Consider the following 20,773-nt stretch of genomic DNA (forward strand, 5'->3'; position numbering starts at 1 on the left):
TTTGCTCACCTGTCCCCGTCGAACCTAGTTTAAAGCCCTCCTTACTAGATAAGTTATAGTTATAAACTACATCAACTGGAATATAAATATTATATTTACATTTCTGTGTGTAGTATATAGAGCAGTATAAACATACCATCTGTATGAAATTTTAGTTTGTACTGAGTTTTAGTGCTTTTCATGTAGACTGTTGTAAAACTAGTCAAATATCTAGATGAGTTGATGTACTCCCTAAAAGACCTCCATTTGCCCTCAGGGGTATGCGTACCTCTAGTTGAGAACAACTAGTGTAAGTGATTTATCAGGAAGCTAAATCTAATGCCAAAGTGCATACTAGGGGTAGTGACATTCAACATTGCTATTTTTATACAGCTTTTAACTTTTCCTTTGAAATCTCTCAGCTGTCCATTTACAGGAATCTGCTCTAAAGGAGCTAGAGCGGATGGTTGCACCTACTGAAGAGAAGAATAGCACTAATAGTGCGCACATGGATGAATTGACCCCTGCTCCTCCATTTGAAGCTGCAACTAAACAAGTATCAGTGTCAGCTGATTCTACAGGAGGAGTGGACCAGGAGGTGAAAGAAGAGAAATCCAGGCTGGAGAAAAGAAGTGAGCGTCATGATGAGCCTAACAGCCTATCTGAAAGAGAGACAAATACTGGTAAACATCACCACCTGCACCTTTCCAGCTGCCACGAATGCTTTGAACTTGAAAACAGCACCATTGAGTCAGTCAGATATGCTTCATCAGAAAACATTCCAGAACTTCCTGATGATTGCAGTGCTAGCATGGAAGAAGTTACTGATGGCTGTCTGGCAAGAGAACTAAGAAGGATAAACCTCACTGGGAAGCCTCCCAATATCTTAATTTATGTGGGCTCTGACCCTATGAAAATCAAATTTGAGAAGATAAAATCAGTGCTCAAGGAGTGCATTGATACAGACAGCTACACCATCTACCAGCTGGCTGAGGAACAAGTTCTGAAAGCTCCCTGGCTTGATAACTCGTTATTGTTGGTTATCGCCACAGAGGAACCCATTTCGAAGGACAATCACAAACAGTTCCTGACCTACTTGTCAAAAGGTGGGAAGATTTTAGGGCTTTCTGCCTCTTTTACCTTTGGCAGTATACAGATAAGGAGCAAAAGTGAACGGAAGAAGACCATCCAAGAATTAGTGTTCTATAAAGCAGATAACAGTGAAGTTAAATTAAACCTTCTGACCAGTGGCAGTGTTTTTGAGCAAAAGGTTAAAGAAAATCTCAGCCCAGTGAAGTCGTTGAGTCACTTAAATAATGCAGATAAAGATATGATTGTTGTTCACCTGCCATATGGAGATCATGGAGAAGCCATTCTGTGTCAGGTACTGTGTGTAAGAAGACTTAAGTTGTTTATTGCATAGTATAATATGCTTATTATGGTGTGCTCCTAGATTTCAACTGACTTAAATTATAAGTTCATTTTTGATTCCTCTCTAAAGTCCACAAACAGGAATACCTGCCTCAAATTTGATAGGCTAGGCAAAGGACTGAGGCAGAATTTTTCTTAGTTTGAAGTTATTTGTACAGAGGATTCCTGAATTATGGGACTCAAGTCATTAGAGTAGGGAAATAACATTTTGTCCATTTGTAGCAAAATAAAAGCAGGAGGGAGATGATGATGTAGTTTACTGGGCTCATCTTGTTGAGTTCTGATGCAGAGAACCAAGTGGAACAGAAATGCAAGAATATAAACCTTAGAAATGGGCAATCTTTACCCTTATTTTAATTATAGGACAGACCTTTCTTTCAGGACTCAAGACTTATGTATAGATGTTTATTTTTCTGGTAATATAAGTCATCTTGCAATTACTCACTTCGGAAAACTTCATCAGGGCTTTTCCAAGGTGCTTTCCCCTCACCAGGGCTCCACAGGATATACAGATGACACATTCCTTTTGAACTCACTTTGCCAAACGCAAATCTCAACATTCCTTGTTTATGGTAGCTGTCAGATTCGCCCTTAGCAGTTATTAATCTGTCACCTTCCCATTGTCCGAGACCAATGCAGGTTCGAGTAAGTATTTGATTGAGAGAGGAAAATCAAAACATGACAGATTGAAATTTCAAACCATGTTGCCGTTTGTTAACAAGGATAAGTTACAACTTGGACCAGGGAAGGGTAATTTATCAACTAGAAATACTATCAGAATAAAAAAAAACACAATATAAAAGAGTCTGTTTACATCCAACAACAAGAAACTAAGTGATCTATGATCAACTACTCACTAAAAACCAGAGCAGATACACAAAGCTAAGTAAACTGTTCGCGCATTAACCGAATATTGCAAAATACACCAACCAACCACAGTAGCAATTAATACAACAATTTGGCTCTCATATACTGTATACAAAACTTTGCACCAAGTAAAGGAAGGGAAAAAAGGGAAGAGGCTAAGCAAACAGAGTATTTACAGAAATTAAAATGCACATATCACACTCCAAGTGCAGCTGACCAGCAGTACAGACACCGAGAGCATGATGAATTGATGGGAAATAATCCAAAAAAAAAAAACGAAACGACACGACACGAGCCGGCAAAATCCGGAGGAGACCCTGGCTGAAAGGGTGATCAGGCCTTTCAGCTAACACGCGGATACTCCTGCCGTTTTTGGCGCTAGACATAGTTTTATTTGAAGACTCTTACTCGTGTCAGCATCTGATTTGGTCCCTAGCTCCTTCACCTTCCAGGTTCTGAGCTGTTGCCCTCTACATAAACAGGATCTGCACCTGGCACAGTACTTTTTTGCACATGACACCCTACTCTTTTGCACATGGCACTAACTTGACCCACAATTGACCAGACAGAAGGTTCGAGAATAGGCACATGGCACTATAATGTTGCACACCGCACCATAGGATAGCACATGGCACTGCGGTGTTGCACACCGCACCAATGTGACCCCTTGACCGACAATTGGCCATACAGATGCCATGTTTGAGCGTAGGTTTAGGGTTGCGACACCCATATGTCATTTTTTGTAACTTTTCCACGTCAATATATGGAAAAAGGCATTTTTGGGCATTTCTAGTGTCTTCGGTATCCAATGATCAGCTTTACTGCATATTTCCCAGTATTAAAATATTCCTTTTTAAAGCTGTACACATTTGCCAGTATTACTCTTGAATGTCAGTGCCAAAAGACTATAGCATCTTGAGAAAACCAGGTTATGTAGATCAAATGTTATAGTTTTGTATAACAATTTCTGCCACCCATGTGTTGGGTACTTGAAGTAGAAAATTGATTAGGCACTGTTGCTATCCATTTCTTTAAGTTGCATGGTAAAACCCGTTTTGCTGTAGCATTTAAATTGACCCCTCTCCTCTAATAAAATTTAATACGGCAGTGAGTTTCCTGAGAAAAAGGGCAATGTGAGGTAGCTTCAGAAATCAGATTAAAAGGATTAGAATGTCATTTATGATTTTTACTTGAGTTCTAGTCTGCATCTGGAAAGGCGTATTGTTGTTCTCTTCATGGCTGTATTGATAAGAGTATTGATAGTGACATCAGCAAGTAAATATTCAAAGTCACAGGGTAGTTATTTCCCTCTTCTGCACTGGTCTAGTTTCATAACATTCCCTCTTTAAATCAATAAATTTGTGTGGCTGAATTATAGAAGAGTGGATAATGCATACTATAGATAGAGAAAATAAAATGTGCAGCAATGTATGAAAGCACAGTACAAATAATTTTTATGCCACTTTCATTTAAGTGTATTTGCATATAGTAGAATAAAGCAATTGTACATTTTGTATTCTACTAAATGTATTAAGCATCTTGGAACTTCTGTGAGATACAGTATATAATTTTAGGATGGCTAGGTTGGACTCTGCATTTCAGCTTCTTAGGGCTTGTACACATGGAGAGTAAGTGCTCAGGAAGGCAGGATGTGAATATACAACACTCTAGTTTGCCACGTACTAAATCTCTGTGGATCCTGCTACTGTGCACTAAAAGTTTTGTAATTAGCTTTCATTTATTGCTCTTTGAAGTACAGTAACTCCTCACTTAACGTTGTAGTTATGTTCCTGAAAAATGCGATTTTAAGCAAAATGATGTTAAGCGAATCCAATTTCCCCATAAGAATTAATGTAAATAAGGGAGGGGTGTTCCAGGGAAAAATTTTTTTTTGCCAGACAAAAGACATTATATAAACTTTAAACAATTTTAAACAAGCGATTTAATACAGGTATTAAACAGGCTGGCAGCCCCCTATCAGCTCTCCTATGCCTCCCACTCACCGGCAGACCCTGCAGATCAGCCAGCGCCTTTCCTCTGATCCCTCTGCCTCCTGCCCGTGGCAAACAGCTGGCTTGCGGCATTCAGGAGGCTGCAGGGAGGAATGAGGACATGGTCCACGGGGTCCGCCAGCGGGCAGGAGGCCCTGAGGGGGGGTGTGCATAGGGGAGGTGATGGGGGGCTGCCAGCCATGGACAATGCAGGCGACCAAACAATGTTATAGGGGAGCATTGCACAATTTCAAATGAGCATATTCTGTAATGGAGCAGAGACGTAACATCGAAACAACGTTAAGCGAGAGGATGGTAAGTGGAAAGTTACTGTACTGCTAAATAGTATTTCCAAAGTACACTACAGAAATGTTAGCGTGTGGTAGCAGGGTCCACATGGCCAATTAGTGAGCAGCACGCTGGAGTGCTGTATATTTGCAGCTTGTCTTGCTGATTGTGTAGACCAGGGGTTCTCAAACTGGGGGTTGGGACCCCTCTGGGGGTTGTAAGGTTATTATGTGCAAGGTCACAAGCTGTCAGCCTCCACCCCAAATCCCGCTTTGCCTCCAGCATTTATATATTTAACACCATTATAAAAAAGTTTTTTTAATTTTTAAGGGGGGGTCACACTGAGAAGCTTGCTGTGTGAAAGGGGTCACCAGTACAAAAATTTGAGAATCACGGGTGTAGACAAGCCCCCAAAGTTCACTTCTGCTTTGAAAAGTGATTCTGTATAAAATTGCATTGTTTTCTGTGTTAGTGTTCCAAATATAATCAGTGCAGTTCAAAAATAAAAAGATGTTTTTCTAATTTCAATCCTGTGATTCAACTTGGAATTAGTCAGGCTGGGTTCTTTCTACTTTGTGCATCACTGCCAACAAAAATTCTGCAATCAGAACTGAATTCCACTGGTTCACAAGCCAGAATGGAATCCAGAGCAGCCTCGTCTATATAGTGCTAACAGAAGAAAAAAGTAGCAAAAACTTTTTAGTCAGTAAGTAGATACGGACTCCAACTACCTGCGGGAGACAGAGCAACTGATTAAGAAAGGGGCATTTTTACACACTTTTAAGTGAAGAACTGTAGTTTACCAATAGCTTTAGTCTCCTCCTTGGAAGTTAAGGATTCACTGGTCTGTACTAATATTTGCTACACCTTGGATTTGTATCTGTTTGACAGGCTTTTAAGATGTCAAAGCCCTATTCATTAATATGTCTTGTTTCTTCATCATATAAAATATAACCTTACTTCTAATGCACAAGTCACACTGAATTTTACACAACTCTTGTACTAAATTCAGCTACTAGTAAGTGAATAGATACCAAACCATTTTAGGTCTGCTTTGCTTTTATCTACCTCAGCTGCTGTCTTCCGTATTAGTGACGCCTTTCTTTTTCTTTTCCCATCTCCCCAGGTATACTTGGAGATGGATATCGCCTCTCTGACTACACAAACCCAAGAAGAGTTTAATTTACTAAAAGTGAGCAATGCCAAGAGATATGAAGTTCTTAAGGAGATCCTGACATTACTTGGACTGAGTTGTGAATTAAGTGAAGTTCCTTCACTAACTCCTATTTATTTGCTCTCTGCTGATGAGGTGAGCTTTCTACTTAAATTTCAGACATAAGAGATTTAAACTAAATAGCTTGATGCATGATTTTAACAAAACAAAATAATCTTTTTATAGTTCTAGGGTAGAAAGGGCTGCCATGTTGTTAGGGCCAAGTAATTTTAATATGTACCAAAAATTACTAAAAGTTCGTCTAGAGAGATGAGAAAGTGTAGGCCAGATCTTAATTGTTTCTGAATGCCAATTTAGGGATGTGACTTCCACTGTTTTAGTCACAAGGGGGTCTTCACCATGTCTTATGAGACACCATGATTAAAAACAAAACCCTCAAATTACTAACTTTTCATTTTTTTTAAAAACAAGTAAACACAAATAATAAACCATGGTGACTTTAGTTACAGTCTCTTTTATCTATCTCTCTGTGAAGAGCTTTTAACAGAGATTATGCCTTAGAGAGTGGGCTGGTTTTTGGTGGGGGCATTCTTCTCTAGATATGTCAATACCAAAGAGATATTTTCAAAATTAATATTTGAGTCCTGTTTTAGTGTATCATACATAACTAAAATGGTTTATATATGGGCAAGGGAATTTCATTTAAGGGTAGGTGAGTCCTGCATGGTTTATCATGGGTAACCTAAACTGTTCAAAAATAGGGAAAGGTGAGTGATCTTAACTAAGTCTTATGAAACTTAAGTAAATATTTAAATTCAGTTACTTTAGAGGCCATTCAAGGAGCTGTCTTGAGTCAGTCAAATTAATGTATATTAAGAATCTTAATATTTAAATTAAATCTGTTTCTCTTTTTACTAAGATTAATTTGTTTCCTCTCCAAGAATAATAGTTTAAACCACTTTGCTGCTTAATGGGAGAAGCTGTTATGGTCTTAAATTACAATTAGCATTTCAATATCTCATTAAAATCATTACAGGAAAAAAATAAATTTGATTCCTCGGCAGTGCTCTGGTAAACTTTCTCTGATTCTTTGTGATATTATTATGTTGCAGAAGCACTGTTGTGTTGGAAGGTGACAGCTTCTTGATGCTGTATGTTAACTACTTCTTTGTCATACTGCTGACATTTGCTTGCTTGAAAGAGATGGCATGAGTAAGACCAAATTGCCATTGAGGTTAAGAAACAGAAGCAGAGTATGCTGCTTGCTTAATTCAGAGAGCGGTATAGTCTTCACGTTTTACAGTTTCGTTGGAGGTGCAAGGCACACCCCTTTTAGGGCTCATCTGGATTTAAATATTTCCTGCTGTCACCTTTTCATTGGCTTAAGACCTTTATGGAATGGTTCAGGTGGCATCTTCAGCGCATGAATATGAAATTTGTTTGTTATGGAACAGGGTATTAATTGTATATTGTTCTTATGGAGGGAATTCAAATATCCTTTGTTTTCACTCTTTCTTGTGTTTAGTCCTTGAGTTTCATTAGGGTTTAATAGGAGTTAAATTCTGTTTTAAATAAGTCAAACATCCTTACTTTTACATGTCTTTTAGGTTTAAAATAGCCTTTCTAAACTAAGATGATTCTTAAGAAGAGTCTTCAATTTAAATAGTCCTCAAAGAATGCATTGGCTCTTCTTACAGATTCTTGGAGTAGTGGTTCTTTTGTGTGTTTGAGTTTAACTAGAAAGTTGCTTAAACACTGTCAAATAAAGCAGCAAAGAATCCTGTGGCACCTTATAGACTAACAGATGTTTTGGAGCATGAGCTTTCGTGGGTGAATACCCACTTCGTCAGATGCATGTAGTGGAAATTTCCAGGGGCAGGTATATATATGCAGGCAAGCTAGAGATAACGAGGTTAGTTCAATCAGGGAGGATGAGGCCCTGTTCTAGCAGTTGAGGTGTGAAAACCAAGGGAGGAGAAACTGGTTTTGTAATTGGCAAGCCATTCACAGTCTTTGTTTAATCCTGAGCTGATGGTGTCAAATTTGCAGATGAACTGAAGCTCAGCAGTTTCTCTTTGAAGTCTGGTCCTGAAGTTTTTTTGCTGCAGGATGGCCACCTTAAGGTCTGCTATAGTGTGGCCAGGGAGGTTGAAGTGTTCTCCTACAGGTTTTTGTATATTGCCATTCCTAATGTCTGATTTGTGTCCGTTTATCCTTTTCCGTAGCGACTGTCCAGTTTGGCCGATGTACATAGCAGAGGGGCATTGCTGGCATATGATGGCATATATTACATTGGTGGATGTGCAGGTGAATGAACCGGTGATGGTATGGCTGGTCTGGTTAGGTCCTGTGAAGGTGTTGCTATTGTAGATATGTGGGCAAAGTTGGCATCGAAGTTTGTTGCATGGATTGGTTCCTGAGCTAGAGTTATTATGGTGCGGTGTGCAGTTACTGGTGAGAATATGTTTCAGGTTGGCAGGTTGCCTGTGGGCGAGGACTGGCCTGCCACCCAAGGCCTGTGAAAGTTGTCCAGGATGGGTTGTAGATCCCTGATGATGTGTTGGAGGGGTTTTAGCTGGGGACTGTATGTGATGGCCAGTGGAGTCCTGCTGGTTTCTTTCTTGGGTTTGTCTTGCAGTAGGAGCTTCTGGATACACGTCTGGCTCTGTTGATCTGTTTCCTTATTTCCTCGTGCGGCTATTGTAGTTTTGAGAATGCTTGGTGGAGATTTTGTAGGTGTTGGTCTCTGTCTGAGGGTTTAGAGCAGATGTGATTGTACCTTAGTGTTTGGCTGTAGACAATGGATCGTGTGATGTGCCCGGCATGGAAGCTGGAGGCATGAAGGTAGGCATCGCGGTCGGTAGGTTTTCAGCATAGGGTGGTGTTAATGTGACCATCACTTATTTGCACCGTGGTGTCCAGGAAGTGGACCTCCCGTGTAGATTGGTCCAGGCTGAGGTTGATGGTGGGTAGAAGCTGTTGAAATCGTGGCGGAATTTTTCCAGAGTCTCCTTCCCATGGGTCCAGATGATGAAGATGTCATCAGTGTAGCATAGGTAGAGAAGGCGCGTGAGTGGACGAGAGCTGCTGAACTCTCACACACAACTTTATCCTCACACACAACTATTTCAAATTTGATGACAATATATATCTCCAGATCAGTGGCACCGAAAAGGGTGTGAAGGGGGAGAGGGCAGAGATGAGTCTCCTGGCTCAGCCTTTTATGGCCTTGGCAAACCAGGTGCTATATATTGCTTACCTTGAGATCCTGGAAAAGAAAATCTTCACATTCATTAACAAGGGAGAGACTCTTTGAGCTGACACTCCTCTTGGGTGTTTTGCCTTTTAATCACACAATTACCAAGATTTCAGTCGACAGTCGTTTCACCTGTAGTTCACAAATAAAAACTACAAATTAAAAAAAAAATCATGACTAACACTTAAATGTTTTTCCAACATTATATAAAATAAAGTGTATAGAATATTACAACCAACTAAACTTTAAAAACTGCAATTGGACCTGATGGTGATAGTCACGTGGAAGCATTTCATGTTTGTCATTTATTAGGAAAGCAGAAATTTCCTAAGTTTCTTTAATTACCCTGAATACTTAAGTTAATAAAACAAATGATTACAAACCAATATGTAAGCTGCTATTGTCCAACAGCCATGCATACAAAATTATTTAGAAATATTTTTTCAAATTTAGTAAACGTCCAGGTGAATTTATAGCAATCTAACGTAATAAATTAAAATAATTGTATTAGCTATTGTCAATATTGAGGTTTACCCCTTACATAGCAAGTAATAAAAATGTCTAAATGACTACTGCTCTTTTATGGTTCTTTAGCTGCTAAACACACTTTTGAGATTTACATTGGAGAAACTGTGGGACTCGAACCTTTTAAGAGGAATTTGGCTTATTGCTGCTGGAACATTTTAGCCCTCTGTTAATAAGACATGCATTGTACTTCATTTGTATCCTTACACAGTATCAAAATGCTCTACAGAGCTATGGTAAGAAAAGGTTTTAAAGCTAAGCTATAGTAAGAAAAGGTTTTAAAGAAATTTAAAAGGCATAATTAACTTTATTTCTACTGGAGATAGAGAATTCTGCAAAAACGGGGCAACACAAATGAAAGAGCAACCCCAAATTATGGAGAGCTGATTGGGAAGCGAGGAGGTCAATACTGAAGGACTACAGTGTATGGGGAAGGCAATATGAGGAGTATATAGTCAGAAGACTGAGGAGGAGATCTTTGATAATCCTGATGGCATTTTTTATGTTTGTGTTAGATAGGCTAGGGAAACCAGTGAAGGTGCTGCAGGTTGATATACTTTGTGCAAGGGGAGAACAATCTGCCTGTTGCCCTGGCCCCCTAAAATTTAGAGCATTGTTATGCATAGGCCTGATTGTGAAGAATGTATCAAGTAATAATTTTATTATAGACAGCTTTACGAAAACATTGAAATGTGACACCACAAGATGAAATGGCTAAAAAGTAAAATGAACAAAGTTTAAACTAGTAAGAGTCCCTGTTTCACAGGTAAACAAAACTATAACTTAACATTCTGTTCATTTGCCCAATATTAATTGTAATTTAATATCTAAAATGTCCCAGGATGAGAACTGTATGGAGAGGATCAAGTTGATAGAATTTTCTCTAATATCGTTTCTCCAGTCTCTATATCTTTCTCCATTCACACCCAGCTTTCAGACTGCACTATTTAAGATTCCAACAGTGATGCTAATTAATATTTGCCAATGGTTGCCAGCTAGTGGCATATTTTACATTTGCAGTTCCATTAAATAGATTCTTGTGAAACATATTGGACAGTTACATGATTTAAACAAAGCTTACAAAAAGCAAGTGGGAAATGAAGGGTCACTTGAGGATTATTGTATTAGAGGGGTAGCTGTGTTAGTCTGGATCTGTAAAAGCAGCAAAGAATCCTGTGGCACCTTATAGACTAACAGACGTTTTGGAGCATGAGCTTTCGTGGGTGAATACCCACTTCCTCATGCATCTGAGGAAGTGGGTATTCACCCACGAAAACTCATGCTCCAAAACGTCTGTTAGTCTATAAGGTGCCACAGGATTCTTTGCTGCCTTTTGAGGATTATTGGTTTTGCTGTGATATTATGTTTCATAATGCTATAACCTTTGCATGTGCAACATCATTCTTAATGTTTTTAATATACATTTTCAAGCTGATAATTTAGCACATATATAGAATCGTATCTGAAAGGAACTTGCAAGTATTGAATAAAACTTACATTTAAGATGCAATTAACCATCTAAGTATTAGAATAAATTAAGAATACATAGTCACTTAAGAGCTTTCTGATAGGTTGTTCATTTCTCTAGGTGTATTTTGGCTTTTACTTACTTAGAACCTTTCATTTAAGGTATTCAAATCCTTTAAAATAATTTCTGATTGAGATTCAGCACTTTGGAGTACAGATGTGTAATCTGAAGAATAGTTAAGTGACTAGTTTAAAGTCACACAGTGAGTCAATGGAACAAGAATTTTAGGAGTCCTGACTCCCAGGCATTTGCAGCATTTCCAACCTCGAGCATTTAAGTCATGAGTCAGGCCCCAAAATATTCATGAGTTGTAGTTTGTCATCAATATTTAAAAAACGGTGGCTACTCTTCATTTTCTTTCTGCTGTTTGAGGTTTTAGGGTTCATATTTTCAAACTTTATTCTGTACCCATGAGGATGAAAAGCTTATGTTCTTTTAAAGTAAGCTGAGATTCTTTGAGAAGTGTCCCTATAGGTGCTCCATTTCAGGTACGTGTGCGCCGCTCATACCTTTGATGGGAGATTTTTGGTAGGAGTGCCTGTTCGGCCTATGGATGTGCCTTATACGTACTCATGGCCTGTAATGAGAATTACTCCCAAGGGTATTCTGTGCCAAAAAAGGAGAAATTTTGCACACAATATTTTAAAATTCTGCAAATTTTATTTGTCAAATAAATGTGGAGGCACAAGCATGGCATTGGGTCGCACAGGCCACTGGCTGCACAGAGGTGGGAGATCACTGTGCAGCTCTCCCCTTTGCCCCCGGGACACGGATTCAGTGGTGAGGCTGGACCCAACCCTAACACAGTGCAAGAACCAGGCCTGCCACAGAAACAGCCCAGCACCCTGCCTCTCTGTGCCAGGTGCTCCAGGTGTTCGCAGGCAGGCTCAGCAAGGCAGGATCCAAGTGTGAAGGAGCTTATTGCGAGGGGATCTAGGTGTGGGTTGAGAGGGTTTTGTGTGGTGCAGTCTGGGTTTGGGTGGCTCAGTGGGGAATCCAGGGGCTTGTTGGGGAGTTCTGGGTGCAACGGTAATGGGACTCTGCAGGGGAGTCCAGGTGAGGGTGGTTGGGGCTCAGCGGGACGGGGTCTGGGTAGGTGGAGGGATAGGACTTGGTGGTGAGGCGTGGGTATGGGGGTCTGAGTGAGGAGTTGAGACGCTGGGAGAGTGGTGGTCAGTAGGGTGGAGGTCCAGGAGCAACTGATTAGGCCTTGGTAAGATGGGAATCCGGGTGCAGGTGTCTCATCGGGGTAGTGCAGGTGCAGGGGGTCTGTGGGGCTTGTCAGACGGGTTCTGGGTGCGGGGTGTGGGTGGGTGGGTGAGGTTCGTAGGGGATATGTCTGGATGCACGGAGGTTGGGTGGATCGGAGGGCAGCTTCCTGTACAGTGACCACTCCCCCTGCAGCTGAGGAGGAATGGGGGCAGGAAGCGTGAGGTGGGGGGGGGAGGGGAAAAGTTTTCAAACCTTCCTACAGCCAGGGGAGACATCTGGGGGTGGTTCTGACACAGCCCTGGATGTCGTGCCAGGGAAGAGGAAGTCACCACCTCCCCAGCCAGCCAGGACAGGCAGCTGAGTCGGGCGCAGGGTCGGAGCCACCAGCTGGGTCTTCCCCATTCCTGCTCACTGCGCCACAGTGATTTACCTCTCTGCCAGCTGCCCTGGACATCTGAAACATACTGCTGGGGAGGGTCACCTGACTGCTCTTGTCAATTCTCTTCGCTTCCATGTCAGAAAGTAATTTTTCTGTGGGGAAGCAAAGAAATCTGTGGAAGATATCAATTCTCCACTTGCATGGTCGCACGTAGTTCTCCACAGGAGTAGAGAATATACAGGACTGCATGGGCAAACCACCCTTGGTTCTTAAGCCTGAGATGGAGAATTGTGTGTCAGCTTTACTGTGCTCAGTTAGGTGGTAGAAGACATCAGAAAAATATTTTGTGACAACAGATGGTGTTCCTGCCACGGTCGGAAAACAGAAAGGATTTGTAAAGTTACTTGAAGATCAGATTGGCCGCCTGACAGTCAAATTTCACTGTATCATCCATCAAGAAAACCTGTGTGCTAAAATTTCTAATTCAGAGCTTAATAATGTAATAAATACAGTGATGCGAATTGTGAATTTCCTTGTTGCTTGATCTGCTTTGACTCTCAGACAGTTTCAAGCACTGCTAGAAGAGATGGACAGTGCTTATAACACCATTACACTTCACAGCAACATTTGGTGGCTAAGTCGTGGCAAGGTTTTGGTGTGCTTTGTAAACTGTTTTGATGCAATCAAGGCCTTTTTGTCGGAAAAAGGACAAAACTACCCCGAACTATATGATGACAAATGGCTGTGTAAGCTCATGTTTCTAACTGACATCACTGCTCACCTGAATGAACTCAACCTTTGTCTCAAGGGTGCAGGGCAAATGGTTCTGGATCTTTATGAAACTTGGAAGGCATTTGTTGTAAAACTAGCAGTTTTTTCTTGGGATATTCAAACTTATACTTTCTGCTACTTCCAACACATAAAAGAGCTATGGACATGTTGCACTGTCAGCGTCGGTGAGATTGGAATGTACATGCAAGAACTGGAATCAGAATTTTCTGACAGATTTCAGGATTTCCAGTAATTTGGCCCAATGGTTTCTTTTCTAAAAGACTAAAAAACTTTCTGAAAAGTTCAACGAAAGCGACTTGAATTTGTCTGTATTTCAGTGGATGGATGTTGAAGATTTTGAAATGCAGCTCATTCAGTTAAAAGGCTCAGAATTGTGGGCATCAAAGTTTGTAGATACGCAGAGTGCACTTGAAGCTACCAAGAGAGCTCATGAGGCCTCTATTCTGACCTGCTGGATGCCCCTGTCTGTGAAATTTAGCTGTTTGAAGAAAATTATGTTTGCAATGCTTTCAGCATTTGGATCCACATACCTCTGTGAACAGGTATTTTCACATGTGAAATCTGTCCCCTGTCCCTCTTGGAGCCGATTAACAACTGATCTCTCAGAAGCCTGTGTGCAGCTTAAAGTATCTAAATACGTGCCAGACATTGGAAAACTCAGCAAGGAAAAGCAAAGGCAAGGATCACACTAAACTGATAAAATCTGCATTTTAATTTAATTTTAAATGAAGTTTCTTAAACATTTTAGAAACCTTATTTACTTTACATACAACAATAGTTTAGTTGTATAATACAGACTTACAGAGAGAGAGACTATCTAAAAATGTTTAAATGTATTACTGGCACGCGAAACCTTAAATTACAATGAATAAATGAAGACTTGGCACACCACTTCTGAAAGATTGCTGACCCCTGATCTAAACTAAATAAAATAAAAATAAATTTAACACCTTTATTGACTATTTTCCAGAGGAACATCAGGAACAATTTAAGGCCATCATAAATGAAGGTCAGCTCTTGGCCACAGAAGCAGTTCTACTGCAGCACAGGGGAAAGGGTTCTATTCCAGATACTTTCTGGTCCCCCATAGAACGAGGGGTGGAGGCCAGTGTTAGATCTCGGGTATCTAACAACTACATGAGATTCAGAATAATGACCCTTGACTTGCAGCTATAATTCCTTCTCTAGATTCCGGAGATTTGGTTTGTGACTCTTAATCTTCAGGACTTGTATTTCCATGATGTGAGTCAGCTCTCTCACAAGAGGTTTCTTCAATTTTACAGTTAACCACAGCCACTTCCAATATCAAGTGCTGTCTTTTGGCCTCTCTTCTGCCTCAGTAGTACACCTCTACCTTGAGATAACACCGTCCTTGGGAGCCAAAAAATCTTACCGAGTTATAGGTGAAACCATGTTATACTGAACTTGCTTTGATCCACCGGAGTGCGCAGCCCCACCCCTGCCGGAGCACTGCTTTACCGTGTTATATCCAAATTCATGTTATATCAGGTGGCGTTATATTGAGGTAGCAGTGTATTCTTAAAGCTCATGGCAGTCATAATCTCTCATCTACATCATCTAGGCATAATTGTCTTCCCTTATCTCGATGATTAGTTACTTGGGTCAATTATGTCAGGATGTCATAGCAACAGTATCTAAAAACATAAAAATGCCCATACTGAGTCAGACCAATGGTCTCTCTATCCCAGCATTCTGTCTTCTGACAGTGGCCATTGCCAGGTGCTTCAGAGGGAATAAACAGAACGGGCCAGTTATAGAGTGACTGTCTTCAGTCCCAGCTTCCGGCATTCGAAGATTTAAGGATACCCGGAGCATAGGGATTTGTCCTTGGCCATCTTGGCTAATGCCGTTGACGGATCTGTCTTCCATGAATTTATCCAATCCATTTTTTAATCCAGTTATACTTTTGGCCTTCACAGCCTCCCTGGCAGCAAGTTCCAACAGTTGACCGTGGATTGTGTGAAGAAGTACTTCCTTTTTGTTTGTTTTAAACCTGTTGACCTGTTTCATCAGGTCATCCCTTTTTTTTAATTTTGTGAAGGGGTGAATAATACTTCCTTGTTCACTTTCTCCACACCATTTGTGATTTTATAGACCTCTATCATATCACTCCTTAGTCATCTCTTTTCTAAGATGAATACATTATTAATCTCTCATCATATGGAAGCTGTTCCATACCATTATTTTGTTGCCCTTCTCTCTACTTTTTCCAGTTTTCATCTATCTTTTATTGAGATGGGACAACCAGAGTTGCATGCAGTCTGCAAGGTGTGAGTGTACCATGGATTTCTATAGAGGCATTGATATTTTCTTGCTTATCTATCCCTTGACTTATGGTTCCTAAAATTCTCTTAGCTTTTTTGACTTCTGCTGCACGTTGAGCAGAGGTGAGTAGTTCTCTGAAAACGATAAGATCTTTCTTGAGTGATAACAGCTAATGTAGACCCCATCATTTTGCATGTATAGTTGGGATTATGTTTTCCAATTTGCATTATTTTGCATTTGTCAACAGTGAATTTCATCTGCCATTTTGTTGCTCCATCACCAGTTTTTGAGAGATCCTTTTGTAACTCTTCATAGTCTGCTTTGGACTTCACTGTCTTGAGTAATTTTGTATTGTCTGCAAATTTTGCCAAGTCATTGTTGATTCCTTTTTCCAGATAATTTGTGAATCTGTTGAACAGCACTGGTTCTGGTACAGATTCTTGTGGAACCCCACTGTTTACCTCTCTCCATTGTGAAAATCTGACCATTTATTCGTACCCTTTGTTTCTTATCATTTAATCGGTTACTGATCCCTGAGTACATATGACAAGGTCTTTGTTTCACACTTTAGGCCTCCGGATCAATCTTGCAAAGTCTGTCTTAATCAGGCTCGGCTTCAGCTTTTATGCCGCCCCAAGTGGCGAAGAAAAAAAAAGATAAAGCCGCAATCAGTGGTACTTCAGCGGCAGCTCTACTGCACTGCTTCATTCTTCGGCGGCCGGTCCTTCCCTCCAAGAAGGACTGAGGGACCCACCGCCGAAGACCTGGACGTGCCATCCCTTTCAATTGGCTGCCCCAAGCACCTTCTTCCTGCGCTGTTGCCTGGAGCCAGCCCTGGTGTTGATCATAGTTTGATGGCTAGATTTTATAGAGCCTTTCTAGATGCTGTGACAGCCAGGGCTTGCCTACCTTTGGACAGGTTTATAAATCTACAGATTCTTATTGCAGAGATTCAGTTAAGCCCTCAGATTTCAACAAAGAATTGTATTCAGCTCTTGGGCCATATGGTGGCATGCATCTTCTGACCCACGATGGCAGATTACATTTCCATCGTTTCTAGGGATAGCTCAGGGTAATGTGCATACCAAACAAGCACAGTGTCGACAGACAAGTCTCTCTTCCCTGTGGGGTTCTGGACTTGGTCGAAGAACCCCTCCAAACTCTGTGCAAGAGTTCCCTTCTTTCAAGCTCCTCTGGCCATTATCACTTCAGACATATCCATCTTGATATGGGGCATGCATCTCTCTGCTCACACCATCTAGAGCAAATGGTCTTCCCATTTTCTCTCTGGCATAGAGACTTCCTGCTCAACAGGAGCGCAACAGGCGATGATAAATAGTAGAAAGCAGTCCACACATCACATTTACCTACAGAAGCGGCGGATATATCACCTCAGGTGTACCCATCAAGAAGTTTTTCTTGTCTGCTCTTCTCTTTCTGCTGTTGCAGACTACCTGCTAGAATTAAAAAGACCTGGTCTTTGGTCAGTGTTCATTTGGTGGCTATAACAACCTGTCATTTACTGATAAAAAGATTTTTCAGTTTTTGCTCACCCCACTAGGTTGAGATATCTGAGCCATCTGATGAATCTTTTTCTACAAATTATAGAACCCACTTCAATGTGGGATTTGAATCTTGTCATTAATTGCCTTATAATACACTCTTTTGATCTACTAGCCACATGTTCATTGGTTCACTTAGTGATGAAAACTGCTTTCTTGGCCACCATCTCTTCTGCCTGAAGGGTTAGAGAACTGGGGGTTTTAATGGTGGACTTCCAATTTACAGTGTTCTTCTGGGAAATGGACTCCTTATGACCAAATACTAAATTTTTACCTAACGTGCCTTCTGAGTTTCATGTTAACTAGACCATTGATCTCCAGTTTTTTTCCCCCAAATGACATCATGCTCGGCGGGAAGCTGCCTTCTGTATCCTGGATGTTATATGGGTGTTAGCCTCCTATTTGGACAGAACTAAACCATTCAGAAAGTCACCAATGCTGTTTGTGGATCTGTCTGCAATTGAAACAGTCTTCACCCAGTGGCTTTCAAGATGGATCTTTGGTTGTATCATTTCATATTATGACTCTGCCACCATTCAACCCCCTTGCAGAGTGTTAGCTCATTCTACAAGGTAGCAGTCTACTTCTGTGGCATTACTTAGGAATGTTTCAGTAGTTGAAATTTGCAAAGTGGCAACCTGGACTTCAATACATACTTTTTCCAAGTGCTATGCCTTTGTGCATGCCTCTAGTTCAGAGACTGCCGTGCGCAGTGCAATTAGTATTAGATTCTGTTCCAGATTTCTCTCCTGCCTGTGGGGTTACTGCTTGGGAGCTACCTGAAGCTGAGCACATATAGGGACACTATTTGAAGAAGGAGCGGCTATCTTATGGGAATTCCGCTATCTTGCTTTCTGTTTTAGATTCCTCTGTGAGATTTTGTAGTAGAGAAAGAACTGAAGGCTGTTTGGCTCCATAGACATAGATATCTTTGCTCTGGGGCACGCGGATATGTGGAGCACATGGGGGCCGAACAGACATTGCTACAAGGAAATCTGTGATCAAAGGTGCAAGGGACGTATATGCACCTGAAGTGGAGCATCCTTAGGGGGACATGTCTCGAAGAACTCCAGTTATTGCTCAAAGCAAGTAACCGATCTTTCTCACGTAACTGCATCACTGGGGCTTCAAGAAAAACACAAAATATCACAAGTATTGGCACTTTCCTTCTGAAAATCAGGACACATTAGAAGAGCCCAAGTTGGGCACACAGAATTGCTAGTCACTTCAGCAAACGTGGGCATGTGCGGTAGTTGAGTCTTGCTAACAACAGAGGACCTGTTAGTTTTTATACAAGCCACTAGACTTAAATTTGGAGTTCGGTTAGATGTTCAGGCTTCCATAGATACAATCAAATTGGAGGGATTAATTTTAAATATGTTATGCACAGGGGAAAGATAAGAGCTACTTTTTTTTTTTTTTTGAATAGATGAAGAAACCAATGAGATGTACACTTGTACATAATTCAAGTAAGCTACATAGTTTGAATGGAGTACCCTTCCTCTGAACTGAGACTTGAAAAGACAGTTCATGCATTTACTGCCTTTTGCATATGCAAAAACTGAATTGATTCAGCATGTGAGGGAAATTATCTTAGGAGAAATCTGTGTATACCTATGAAGTTGCTACAAGTTGCCTACGTCAATTAAAGCACTGCATGTAGAAGAGCAGTATAGAAAATGGGAAGATTTGGGGAAGAAATATCTAAATATTAAAAGTGGTGACTTTGAAACTTGCATAATTTAAATTTCATCACTCCAAGAAAATACACTAGGCATAGGATGACCAAGGTTAGGAAAAAATGTTAAGTGATGAGGTCAATATATTACGACATGGAATTGTTTGTTGATGCAGACACTCTAGATTTATGCACTTATATTCTTCCAAAACAAAGCAAGAGAATTCAGCTGTCCCGTATTCAAGTTGGAGATCAGATGAATTGGAGGCTCTCCTAAATGAACAATAAATTTTATATTGTACTCTATTGTTAAGAGTAATAATTTTACGTTCTGAAAATTAGATCAAATTATTCACAAGACTGGGGGGCAACATTCTTTGGTCATTTGTTTGTGGGCAGCTAAGATTCAGAGTTAAGTGTCTGACAAGAAAACATGGTGGTTATATTTTTGATGTTGTCTTCTTCTGTCAGGTAAAGAAAAATGAGCTACTTTTGCTGCTGTGATTGTCTAGAAGCATTTGTTTATTCTGTCTCTGTTTTAGACTAATGTGCCCCAGTGATTGCTAGATTCACTCTTGTTCCTGGTCTGTGTGTTGCATTTGGCCTTATGTTTTAGCGTTGTCCTTGTTTTCATACAAATTAAAATGCCACTGCCACTACTAGTCCAAGACTGCGAGATGACATCTCCCTTCTAAAATGTATTTCAAATTTACATAAAAGTTCTAATACCTAAATATTATGGATAATATTATGGATAATGTCAATCTGGTCATATGGACTAGAGCTAACAAATCCTCCACTAGTGCTGCCAGGTGTTGAGCGATCACTGTAACTGTGTCCACAAATGCATTTTATCCCTTCTTTCTCTTTTTCTCAGTAAAGAATAAGATATGGAGACTATAGGAGAATAGCAGCACTAGGGCCACTTGCTCCTCACAAATCAGACTGCTTATTAAGTTGTGAGGTGTGCTTTGCTTCATACACATAGATGCATGGGCATGGGCTATTTTAAATTAAGTTCATTTTGGACAACCCATATTCTGCCATTGTCTTGCTGTAGGACAGTGAAAGCAATATTTGAAGCAAGAACAATATATTATGAAAGGCAGGTTACTTGATAGCTTAAAGTTAAATATGTGTGTGCCCACTGTTTTTAAATGTGGTTTTAAATGTCATTTTAGAGATGGCCTTTAAAACCTTTTTCTTAAAAAATATATAAAATGAAATGGAAAATTGTCAGTTTTAATGTTGCTACAACGAGCAAATTCTTTCACTAGGCAGCTGTGTGGGATCAAAGCACTGAAATAATGTGAATAGTGGTTGCTATAGCTGTTGAATCTGGCACCCACATGTTCAGTTTCAGCTTCATGTGTGTAGATTTTTTCTTTTTGGACAACTTTGCCTCTAAAGACACAAAAATGGCTAATCCATTCATATTTGCCATGTAAAAGATATTTCAGCTATAAAGACTAGGATTGTCTTTCATTGCTGTGAATTCCAGCATAACATTTTCTAGCTTGTGCAAAGCCTTACAACAAGAATATTCTCCTTGAAAAGATTAGAGAGAGTTCAGTCACAATGGTGATTTAAGTCCATCTTGAAATACAATATGTCCACAACTAAACTTCTTAAAAAGGCTCCCTAACTCAGGCTCCCTCAGCCCAAGTCAGGTTTCGCAATATGTTCCAAATGGGTGACAGCCAAATGACAATATTTAATCATAGCTTACAGTAACGCATGTACATGATGGATTCTCCCATTCTCTGTAGTACAATCTAAATTCAGGCCATACAGTTTTGTCTGGAGTTTTTCTGCCTTGAGCCTC

The 20,773-nt window shown here is 40.3% G+C and overlaps 1 protein-coding gene across 1 annotated transcript in view; it reads left to right on the forward strand.

The window, feature by feature from the left end:
• The window catches only part of HLCS (holocarboxylase synthetase), a 209,545-nt gene that overhangs the window by 22,939 nt on the left and 165,833 nt on the right, over positions 1 to 20,773 (forward strand). Inside the window, exons 4-5 of the mRNA XM_030578034.1 lie at positions 402 to 1,363; positions 5,683 to 5,865. Coding sequence (XP_030433894.1) covers positions 402 to 1,363; positions 5,683 to 5,865 — 1,145 coding nt within the window. The remainder of the gene's footprint in view (positions 1 to 401; positions 1,364 to 5,682; positions 5,866 to 20,773) is intronic.

Source organism: Gopherus evgoodei, chromosome 1 (genome assembly GCF_007399415.2).
Source record: "Gopherus evgoodei ecotype Sinaloan lineage chromosome 1, rGopEvg1_v1.p, whole genome shotgun sequence".
Lineage (NCBI taxonomy): Eukaryota > Metazoa > Chordata > Testudines > Testudinidae > Gopherus > Gopherus evgoodei.